Genomic DNA, 11,494 nt, shown 5'->3' with positions numbered 1-11,494 from the left:
ATCGAGGCAAGGGTAAGATGGCTTAGCTTCGAGTTGATGTTTCTTGGCGATGCGTTCTGTCGTAGTTTATGATCTTTTGTATCTCTATCTTTTGTACCATGGATATGTATTTGTACCAGTTGGAATTCATGTACTTTTTGGCCATGACAGTTTAGGCTTTTGTACTTGTACTTATACATTATCTATTCCGCTGCTTATGTTTATGATTTTCGAGTACCATTTTAATGCCATATACGTATATCCTAGGCAATGTATATATGGGGTGTTACAGCAGGTCCGTAAAAGCCCTGCATTTAACACGGTTGGCTTCGATTCCACTTTTCGTTAGATAGAAACCGAGGAATTTTCCTGCCCGAAGGCCGAACGTTCATTTCTCGGGGTTGAACCTCATTTTCCACTTTCGGGCTTGTTCGAAAACCCTTTTGAGATGGGCGGCATGATCGGTTTCTTCTTGGGATTTGACGATCATATCGTCCATATAGACTTCGAGCATATCGCCTATCTCTGCTCTAAAAACCTTATTCATCATGCGCTGGTATGTTGCACCGGCGTTCTTCAGATTGAAGGGCATTACGTTGTAATAGTAGTTGCCCGATTCGGTCATGAAGGCCGTGTATTTCTTGTCAGTTTTAGCCATGGGTATTTGATTGTACCCGGAGTAGGTGTCTGTAAATGAAAGTAATTTAAAATCGGCGGAATTATCAACTAGTTTATCTATGTTAGGGAGAGGGTAAACATCTTTTGGGCAAGCCCTATTAAGATCGGTGTAGTCAGTGCACATGCGCCATTTTCCATTTGATTTTTTAACAAGTACTACATTGGAGAGCCAAGTAGTGTATTTGGGTTCAGATATAAATTTGGCCTTCAGAAGGTCTTTTACAGCTAGTTCGGCTGCAGCCGTTTTTTCTGGTGACTGTTTTCTTCTTCTCTGAGTGATGGCCTTGCAGGTAGGGTCGATGGTCAGGTGATTGCAAACCACCTCTGGGTCGAGCCCTGGTATCTCTGCAGCGCTACAAGCGAATAGGTTGGCGTTTTCTTGGAGGCAAGCTTTGAGTTGTCTTTTGGCCAGGTCCGGCAAGTCTGCTCCGATCTTAATTCCCCTGGTCAGATCTTCTCCGAGGGCCACGAGTTCGAAGTCTCCGTCAGGAATTAGCCGGAGAATCCCCTTTGATGCGCCCGAGTTGATGTTGTGCTCGGATTCTCCCAGATAGCGACTGTCGAGGTTGATAGTGTCGATGCGGGGCATATATTTGTTGGTTTATGAGATTACGCTGGTCGTTGTTTTCTCTTGGGCCGGTGTCTTTATCGTGCTCAGGCCCTTGACGGAGGCTTCGAAGCACCTCCTAGCTGCTTCGATGTCGCCGTTGAGTGTTGCTACCTATCCCTTAGTCGTATAATATTTAAGCTTTAGGTGCACGGTTGAAGGAACGACGATTAACTCGGCCAACGTCAGGCGTCCGAGAATACACTGGTATATTGAGGGACAATCGATGACCAGGAATTGGATTTTGACGGCCCTCGTGGTTTCTACCGATCCGATGGTAACTATGAGTTCGACGAACCCCCACGGCTTAGTTACCGTGCCATTGAAGCCTTGTAGGTCGGATCCTATGTAGGGAGTGAGGTGATTGTCATTCAGTTGCAGCGTTCTGAACAGTTGGGAGTACATGATGTCTATTGAACTTCCCTGATCGATAAATATCCGTCGTACGTCAAAATTGGCCATCCTAGCCCTGATGAGGAGGGGGATGTTGGCGTTGGGGGCTCCACCGGGCAATTCCTCTTTGTAAAAGGAGATGGAGGCTGGGCTGCCCTTGGTGTGGTCGAGCATGGTGGCCTTGTTTGCGCTGGCTGAGATCAGCTCGTCAAATTTGCGCTTTACGGATCCCACGGTGAGCTTGCTGAATCCTCCACGCGATATGACCATGGCATAGGGGAACATTTCCCACGCGCTGTAAGGGGAGGTGGTGGTCGCCGGTGCAGCCCAGTCAGGGAGGTAAAAGTCTTCCGGCCTGGTGATGCTCATGGCTACTTGTATGGCAGGTGTATCCTCCGCTAGTTTTTCCTCGGTTACTGGTTTAGTTTCCCTCGCGGCTTCCTGCTTCTTTGCATATTGTTTCAAATGTACCTCCCTGATTAATATTTCGATGGCATCCTTTAGGTGGATGCAGTCCTCGGTGTTGTGCCCGTGGCCTTTGTGGAACCGGCAGTATTTTGATTTATCCAAGTTCGGTCGTGCGGGCATGGTTTTAGGGAAGCGGACCTTGCCCGTCTGGAATTCGGCGTTTGCGCACTCGTTCAAGATGCGTTCCCTTGAGGCGTTGAGTGGGGTGTATTCTCGGAATTTCCCGGCTGGGGCTTTGTAGTCTTTGGGATCCTGGCCCTTGTCGTCTTTCTTCTTGTCCGTTCCCCGACGGGAATCGTCTTGTCGACCATTCTTGCTGGTTTCTTCTTGTCTAGAATTGCGTACCGTGTGAGCGGCCTCTTTTTCCTCATATTGTATGTATGCCTGAGCTTTGAGGAAGAACTCGTCCAGAGTGGCCGGTGTTTCGATTCCGACGATTTTAGTGAAGTCCGACCATGGTCGGAGGCTACGCTCGAGCAAGAATTTCTTCATATGGGCAGTGGTGGACACTTGTACGGCTTCTTTGTTAAATCTTTCTATATACGCCCGTAAAGACTCATCTTTTCCTTGGATAATGGCTTCCAAGGAGGCTTCTGATTTGGGTGTCTCCGGGAAGCCATGAAGTGTCTGGAAAAAAGTTTCCCGAGCACTTTCCATGAAGTGATAGACTCGTCGGGCAAACTTTTATACCAAGTCATGGCTCCTTTGCTCAGGGTGGTAGGGAACAAACGACATTTGATGGCACTGGGCACCCCTCTATAGTCGAGAAGGGCATCGATGTTCTCTATGTGTTCGTCTAGATCAGTGGACCCGTCGTAAGTGCCCAGCGGAGGGAGTTTTTCGAGACCGATTGGCAGGGGAGCCTCCAAGATTGCTTGGGATAGAAGACCATGGCGCTCTTCTTCGTCGTCGCTGGCTGATGGAGAAAAAGATCGGCTCTGACTACACCTGCGTCGCCTTCGGTTGTCGTCGTGCTTCGCCGGGGGTGATCCAGACTTCCTTTTTGGCCGGGGGACAGTGAGCGGTGTCGGGAACATTGGTTGCTCGACCATTTCATGGTCGTCCGACACTTAACGATATCGGAGAGGCTGTCACTTCCCGTCGGCATCGTTTCAGGTTCTTTTGGTCCCGCGATCATTTTGTGTACCCTACCGATCAGTACATTACCAAGCTCTCAGATTTGGACGAGGATGCTCGGGGAGATTATGCTATTCTCCAGAAGTTTGTGCAAGGGCTTCCTCCCGTCGCTAAAGTGGATCGGTCGGGGGTACCCGTTGTTGGTGAAGATGGGCAAACTATTATGGAACCGGGAGTGATTAGCATAAAGGAACTTTGGCTGGGGGGACCGACGAGGGGGCTCTTACCTACTTGGGTATTTTCCCCTTCATTCTTTATCCCGTTTTTTTATTTATTTGCCTTTTATCGCTTTTTGATAGCTTCCTCTTTTTAATAGTGATTTCCTGATGGGCTGTCCTCTTATGTTTTCTTTTTCTTTTTTTTTTGCAGAGTCAATGGATCGGGCACGTCACGACCGGATGCTCAGGCAGGCGAGTAAGTTGAAGGGGGTTGTTAAGAAGAGTGATGGTCCTAGGCTGGCAGTTGTGCAAAGGTCCCCTGTTGCGGGTTCGGGTGCTTCCTCCTCTTCTGCTGGTGTTGTTGGTTCCCCTTCTAGGACTCCGGATCAGGGTGACTCTTTGAGGCCGGTCATGGAACTTCCTTCTCCTCTTCGTCCTCAGCCGGATCAGGATGCATTGGTTTGTCGCAAGCGACAGAGGACCGAGGCCGTGGACCTTACCCAGGAGGATGTAGCTGATATCTTCACCATTCCTTCGTGCTTCCTCCAGCCCCGGTTCTTCGAAGGTGGGCCCTCTTTGACCATCCCTCGTGCTGAATCCCTTCATATTGAGGGTTTGGAGCCCTCTGTTCGCCAAAGGTTCCTTGTGCAGGATGCTTCACCCTTGGTTCGGGTTCTAGAAATGGCTACTCACTATGCTCGCTCGGCCCCATTTTCTGCAGAAGCCGTGAGATTGCTCGAGGAGGATTTCAAGATGAAGACTTCCGCCCTGATGGACCGAGAGCAGCTGCTGAAGGAACAGGGCAAAGAGTTGGCGGCTGTGAAGGCTCGGCTGAGTGCGAAGGAGGATGCTTTGGCTGATGTACAAGGTCAATACACATTGCTCTCCCGGACTTTGTTTGGGTCGATGCTGTCCTGCTCGGTGAGGGAGGCCTCTCTTCGCCATTCTCAGGCTCCTGCTGAGGATGAATCAGAATAGGAGAGGGCTCTCTTAACCCGTGCGGACCTGATCCTATATATCAGGGTCTTAGGGAGCGATTGTGTAGCGGCTGCCGAGGACACCTATAACTCTACTGTGGCCCAGCTCAAATTGAAGAATCCTGGGGTGGAGTTTGTGACCAAGGGTACCGGGCCTTATCATTGCGTGGAGGGTGACCAGATTGTTTCTCCGGTCTTCGGGGAGGAGCCAGTGATGCAGGAAGTCGAGGAGGTCCTTGTTGAAGAAGGTGCTTGAAAGTTTTTAGTTTATGTGTCTAAGTGTTAGGCCTGCACGCCTTTATTTTGTAATGTTTGTTCTGGGGGGTATGCCCCCCATTTTGATTTTGTATGTATAATTACCAGCTCGATCTAGATGGCCGTAGTTGGGCACATTTTCGGGCTTTTTGCCCGTCTTCATTTAAACGCACTTAGTTTTTAACGCTTTTGTTAGTTTCTTTGGAACTTGTGCGTATGCGTTATGAGTTTTTGGGAGGTGCATTATCGGTTCCCAACGTATTTACTCATTAAAGGCTTTGTTTGTTTCCCGATGTTATTGTTCCCCTTCTTCCTTCATAAAAGGAGGTCTCATGGACCTCTATTTCTTCATTTCTCGCAGGAATGGGTGAAGCTGACGGGAAGAAGGTATCTTCAACCTCGTGTTCACGTGGAGTAAAAAAGGTGAATGAGAAGAAGAAGGCTTCGACTAGCTCTGCTTCTCGCTCTTGTGGTTCTTTGAGTTCAGATACTCGTGCTCGGGCGACTGGTGTGAGAATCGTGACTGACGCGAATGGTTCCGAGACCGAGTGGGATGAAGATTGGTATCAGTATATTCACTCGGAGGAATTTGCCAATCGGGAGGAATGAAGCGTTTTCTTTTCATTTGATGTTTGTTTTGTAATTTTCATGAATGATGAATAAAGTGTTGTTGCTGTCTTTTGAGTGTTTATTTTGCATTTTATGGAGGTTTCCTCGACTTATAATGTATTGATCACCCAATGTGTAGAATTGTGGTCGATTGCCGGGGACATGTGCCTGGCGTTGGGTGAGTCTCGGATTTCGTTGTGTTGAGCTCCGGGGCTCATGGCGTTGTAACTCGGTTTTTGAGAACTGACTCCTTGCTCTTTTTTTTTTTATATTTTTGCAAGAGTCGCCACCGACTTTTATTTTATCCAACATTTAGGAAAGGCATAAAAGAACAGGAAAGACCTTTTGACAGATTTTGGGTTCGGGGGGTTGGTTATACAAAGGGAAGGTTTTAAGCACCCTTTGTATCCATGGTTATCCATGGGCTCTTAATTGCTTAGCTCACTTTTTAAATGCTTTATTGATTTGAAAATAGAAGAAGTGAAGATGGACAATAGGTCACATAGGTCTCTGAAGAGTTTCACCGGGAATAATGCCCTTCAAATACCAGATGAAAGTTTTGAAAATAGATGAGAAGTTTTGAAAATAGATGAGAAGTTTTGAAAATACGTTGTTTGAAAATGAAAGTATTTGAGCAAGCAATTAGGAGTTATCTACTCTCAATTTATAAGATCTTTCCTATGCATTTAATACTTTTCTTAAATGATGGTATGATTAAAAAAAAAGTAATAAGAGGGAAAACCATAGAGGTGCAAGTGTGCAAAGTGCTTTTTTTTTAAGTTTTATCTTGATTATTAATGTTTTAGCTCAAAGGAAAAAATATGGTCCAAGTGGACAAAAAGAAGATGACGGAAACATAAACAATGTGTCCAAATGGACAAAGAAAAAATAGCAGAAGCATAAATAATATGTCCAAATGGACAAAGAGAAAATAACGGAAACATAAATAATATGTCCAAACGGACAAAGAAAAAAAAATAGCGGAAACATAAATAATATGTCCAAATGAACAAAGAGAAAATAGCGGAAACATAAATAATATGTCCAAATGGACAAAGAGAAAATAGCGGAAACATAAATAATATGTCCAAATGGACAAAGAAAAAATAGCAGAAATATAAATAATATGTCCAAATGGACAAAGAAAAAATAGCAGAAATATAAATAATATGTCCAAATGGACAAAGAAAAAAAATAGCAGAAATATAAATAATATGTCCAAATGGACAAAAAAAAATAGCAGAAATATAAATAATATGTCCAAATGGACAAATAAAAAATAGCAGAAACATAAATAATATGTCCAAATGGACAAAGAAAAAATGACAGAAACATAAATAATATGTCCAAATGGACAAAGAAAAAATGACAGAAACATAAATAATATGTCCAAATGGACAAAGAAAAAATGACAGAAACATAAATAATATGTCCAAATGGACAAAGAGAAAATAACATAAACATAAATATGATGAATGATAAAATAAAGTATAAAGCAAGAAATATAAAGAACAATATAATAAAATGCGGAATTTAAAGTTAATTGTTAGTATGTTAGCACGCGAATCATCTTGAAGCAAGTCAAGTATATCCACGATGTTAGTGAAGATCGATGGTGAGTGAATGATGATCTCGGATTTAAAGTTAATGAAAATTTATCAGAAGCTTGATAGAATCCACTACGCCAAATTTGGCTTTTAGCAGCACCCCTACGAAAGCGCTTTTAGGAAAAGCGCTGGCATAGGCTTCGCTAAAGACAAAATTAAAAAACACGCTAAAAAAGCGCTCTAATAGTGGGGGGGTATGAAAGCGCTTTTAAGAAGCGCTCTGGTAGGGGGGGGTTATGAGAGCGCTTTTCAAAAGCGCTCTGGTAGGGGGGGGGGGTACGAAAGCGCTTTACAAAAGCGCTCTGGTAGGTGGGGGGAACGTGGGGGGAACGAAAGCGCTTTTCAAAAGCGCTCTGGTAGGGGTGTTTAATGAGAGCGCTTTTTGTCAAAAGCGCTGGTATAGCCCAGGCTATGAGAGCGCTTTCCAGAAGCGCTTTAGTAGCCTTATTACTAAAATTAAAACCAAAAACACGCTTCTACTGTTTCTCACTTTCTCTCTTTCTTTTTCTCTCTGCACGCGAACCAGAAACCCCACCCCTCACCGTCGTCGGTCCTCCGTCAACCTTATCGGTCCTCCGTCAACCTTATCGGTCCTCCGTCCACCACCATCGCGCGAACTTCTTCTCCTCCGTCCACCACCATCGTTTCGTCTCCGTCTCTTCTCCTCTGGTAGCAACTTGCTTTGCGCCACCCAGGTATCACACTTCTCATAGCTTTTAACAAAACCCTAGATGTATCAATGTATCCTTGTGATTCTGAATTTGATGGAATGCTCTTTTCTTAAGGCCTTTGATATATATATATATACATAATATTTCTGTTAGCAATTGCCTAGTTCCAGAAACGTGTGATTTTAGGTGATAGGGTTTGTTCCAGAAACTTCTAAGTGATAGGGTTTTGAGTTCTGTTGAACTGTGAAATGGTGGCTGTTGGATTGTTTGGGGTCTGCTTGTATGGTTTTCACAAAATATAAATTTAACCTCTTCTTATCTTTTGAGTTCTGTTCCATAGAGAGGCTCTTATTCTTAATTTGTGGTCTCCATTTATGTCCTTAGCCTCTTCTTATCTTAGTACAATTGAAATTGTGAGTCTCTTGTTATCTTAGTAGAATTGAAATTGTGAGTAAAGTTTCTTGACTGTTGTATAAGATAGTGGAGGAGGTGCAATATTTCTCTACCAATGATGATATATGTAGTGGATTTTGAGGCATGTCGGTATATACATACGTGTAAAGGTATATAACTAGCTAGTGGCATAACCGATGCCCATCATATATTTGGGCATAAAACTGAATATAAATTAAATGATATAAAAATGAATATATACCTTATGAGAGTTGAATTAATGAGGAAGAGAGAAGGTAAAGAATGAAACAAGAGTGAGTTAATGTATATAGACAAGGATGATTCATAAGGTTTGCTTTTGAGCAAAAAGTTTTATAGCTTCGTGTTAGTAGTGGTGTATTTAATTAACTGCATCGTGTGTCTTGTGTTAGTAGTGTTAGTAGTGGTGTATTTAATTAACTGCATCATGAGCTATTCACCCATTCTTATTATAATCATACATTGAATTGAATTTCTTGTATAGGTCTGACTGGATTGATAACTTTGGATCTCTTTGGAGCTCGTATCATTGACTCTGGTACTACATATTTAGGAGTATGTACACACATCAAACTATTGTTGATTTCCTTTGTTCAATCGATTTTGTCTTGGTGGTTACTAACTTTGTGAATTTGCTATAGGGGTAACTTGTGTATAGTGAAAGTTTGATCGTTTCCCAGCCTAGTTCGACGTTTGGCGTTTTCTTGAGTTCGGTAACATCCGAGGTAAATTTCTTTCTCAAATTACTGGTATTATGATGAATTTGTCTGAAATTGTGTGATTATATATGTTACGTTTTATTGCTTCGGATTCATTCCGTTTATACTTTGCGTTTTGACAGAAACACATTAGTTTTATGTGTTTAGAGAGTTAATATAGGAGGTACTTACTAACTTTGTGAATTGAATTCGCCATAGGGGTTACTTGTGAAGAGTGGAAGTTTGACCGTTGTTGTTTAGCTTAATTAAGACATGGATAAGACATGGATGAATTCAAACCGATTGTCGAAAGAGTACGAGAAAGGGGTATGGGAATTTGTTGAGTTTGCGGTTGCGAACTCCAAAGACCCGCTTCGAATGCCGTGTCCTTGCTTGGGTTGCTGTTATGCCGGGGGTAAGGTTGACGGGAATCAGTTGGGATCTCATTTACTACGGTTTGGAATTGATAGAAGTTATACATGTTGGACAATGCATGGTGAGAAAAGTACCGGGAATGCTGGGTCGAGGTGTAATAGGAAGTATGCTTCAAACGACGATTGCACAGACACATACGATTGTGATCGAGTCGAAGAGATTGCAGAAGCGCTGGAAGAAGATCTAGCGGATTGTCCCAAAATGTTTGAGAGGTTGGTAAGCGATGCAGAGAAACCGTTGTATGATGGTTGTTCAAAATTCACAAGATTGTCTGCGGTGTTAAAGTTGTACAACTTAAAGGCGGACAATGGATGGTCGGATAAAAGTTTCACAGAGTTATTAGCCCTTATGAAAGATATGCTACCAGAGGATAATGTTCTTCCCAACCGAAGCTCATTCTCAAGGAAATTCAATTCTCTACAACTCTGATGTTGGGTCCGAGGTCAAGAAATGTTTCCGCCTAAGAGATATAAGCCAAAACATTACAGGTCATTTTCAAAGTCAACAAAAAGCAGTTTTTTGTCAAAGCCCATATCATCAAGATAACTTCTCCAAATACAAAAACGCTTCCAAACTGGCTTGTAGAGGACATCTTGGGCTTTCCAAAAAGTACAAGAACACTTTCATAGGATCAAAATTGAGGGAGATATGCCTTGATGAAGTTGACCTTTTTTGGAAGAATGCATGAAACAAGTAATGACCAAAAGTTGATTTTTTTTCAAAAAGGCCAATTCTTTTGTGATTCAATCTTGATTCTCATATGTTTAAAGATATTCACAACCTATCCATGGTTCATGACATTTTTTATTTCATTTTATATTGAATTTTATTTATTTAAAATTCAATTAAAGTGAGATAATTCAAAGATATTATCAAAGATGCTTATGGTTGCCAATCAAGACTAATTCAAAGATGCTTCAAGATAATATTTGAGATTGGAAATAATAACACTTGAGTGTTTTAACCATGGTTAAGCAAATGCACTTATTGAAAAATATTCCATTTTATATTCTTTTCCAAAATCAATCATGAAAATTCCAACTTGCAAGAGTTCAAGATCAAATCATTTGCCTATAAATAGAGCTTCATTTTCTTCATTCAAGAGGAGGAAAAAAAGGGGAGGAACACAAAGAACAACAACAATCACCACAAAGTCATAGTTTAAGTTTATATTTTTCAAAAGTTTCAAGAAACTTGTAAAAATCAAGGCTCATTCAAATAGCCATTTTCAATCAATTTCAATCACTCTATTCCACTCTTGGGACATCATAGAGTAAGTACAATGTAATTTTTAATATGTAGTAGTGTTAGGAGTTCATGAATTAAAAAACTCCATATTTATGCATATTTTCAATTTCTCAAAAAAAAATGTTTTAATTTTAGTTTTAAGTTGATAAAATGTTTATTTAATTTTTAACATAAAAATATTTTATTTCTTTTCATAATTAATTTATTTTGCTTAATTAATTAATAATTATGTAAATATTGTTTTTTTAAAATTATTTTCAACCAATCAAAAAACTCCAAAAATATTTTCCTTTTAGATTTAGGTTTATATTTTTACAATCTAATTTTTGACATATAAAATAATATTTTTCTTGTTAAGTTTAATTATTTGTATAATTATTTGTTTAATTAGCTTGTTAATTAACTTAAAATCAATTCCAAAAAAAAATCACAAAAAGAATGAATTAAGTTTAATTTGTTTTATATTTACTTTTGTATATTATTTGATATTATTTCTTATCTTTTTCTTTGTCTTGAATTGGAGTAAAAGATCAAATATGGCAGAGATTTTATGCAGTTGATTTAAGACTTTTGGAAATTTATCGTGTAGTCGCTATGATCACTACGCCGTACAAGGGCTTTCACAGCGCTTTTTTTGGCCTTTAACAGCGCTTTAAAGCGCTGCCAAAGCCAGCGCTGGCGTAGGCTACGAAAGCGCTTTTAAAAGCGCTCTGGTAGACCCCCCCTTTAAGAGCGCTTTCCTGGAAAAAGCGCTCTGGTAGGACCCCCTATAAGAGCGCTTTCCTGGAAAAAGCGCTCTGGTAGACCCCCCTTTAAGAGCGCTTCTTAGTAAAAGCGCTGGCAAAGACCAGTAAAAAAGCAAAAAAAATTAAAAAATTACGCAGCATACAAAAGCGCTTTTGGAAAAGCGCTCTGGTAGGCCCCCCTATGAGAGCGCTTTTTCCAGAAAAAGCGCTCTCATAGGGGGGCCTACCAGAGCGCTTTTCCAAAAGCGCTTTTGTATGCTGCGTAATTTTTTAATTTTTTTTGCTTTTTTACTGGTCTTTGCCAGCGCTTTTACTAAGAAGCGCTCTAGTATGTGGACCTTTAAGAGCGCTTTTTAGAAGCGCTGTAGTTGCTAAATGAGGTATTTTTATGTGCAG

General features: G+C 41.4%; 1 protein-coding gene across 1 annotated transcript; it reads right to left on the bottom strand.

The window, feature by feature from the left end:
• Window positions 1–1,378: 1,378 nt before the first annotated feature.
• On the bottom strand, window positions 1,379–2,617 carry LOC131597261 (uncharacterized). Its single transcript, XM_058869968.1, has one exon. It carries the CDS (start codon window positions 2,615–2,617, stop codon window positions 1,379–1,381), a length of 1,239 nt encoding a protein of 412 aa, XP_058725951.1.
• Between the last annotated feature and the right edge of the window lie 8,877 nt (window positions 2,618–11,494).

This window comes from Vicia villosa, linkage group LG4, assembly GCF_029867415.1.
Source record: "Vicia villosa cultivar HV-30 ecotype Madison, WI linkage group LG4, Vvil1.0, whole genome shotgun sequence".
NCBI classification, from domain to species: domain Eukaryota; kingdom Viridiplantae; phylum Streptophyta; class Magnoliopsida; order Fabales; family Fabaceae; genus Vicia; species Vicia villosa.
This window is presented reverse-complemented; position numbering and strand designations above follow the sequence as displayed.

What these genes read in the sequence shown, in the direction of transcription:
- LOC131597261 (XM_058869968.1), bottom strand. Translation starts at nt 2,617, where the DNA reads ATGAAGAAATTCTTGCTCGAGCGTAGCCTCCGACCATGGTCGGACTTC.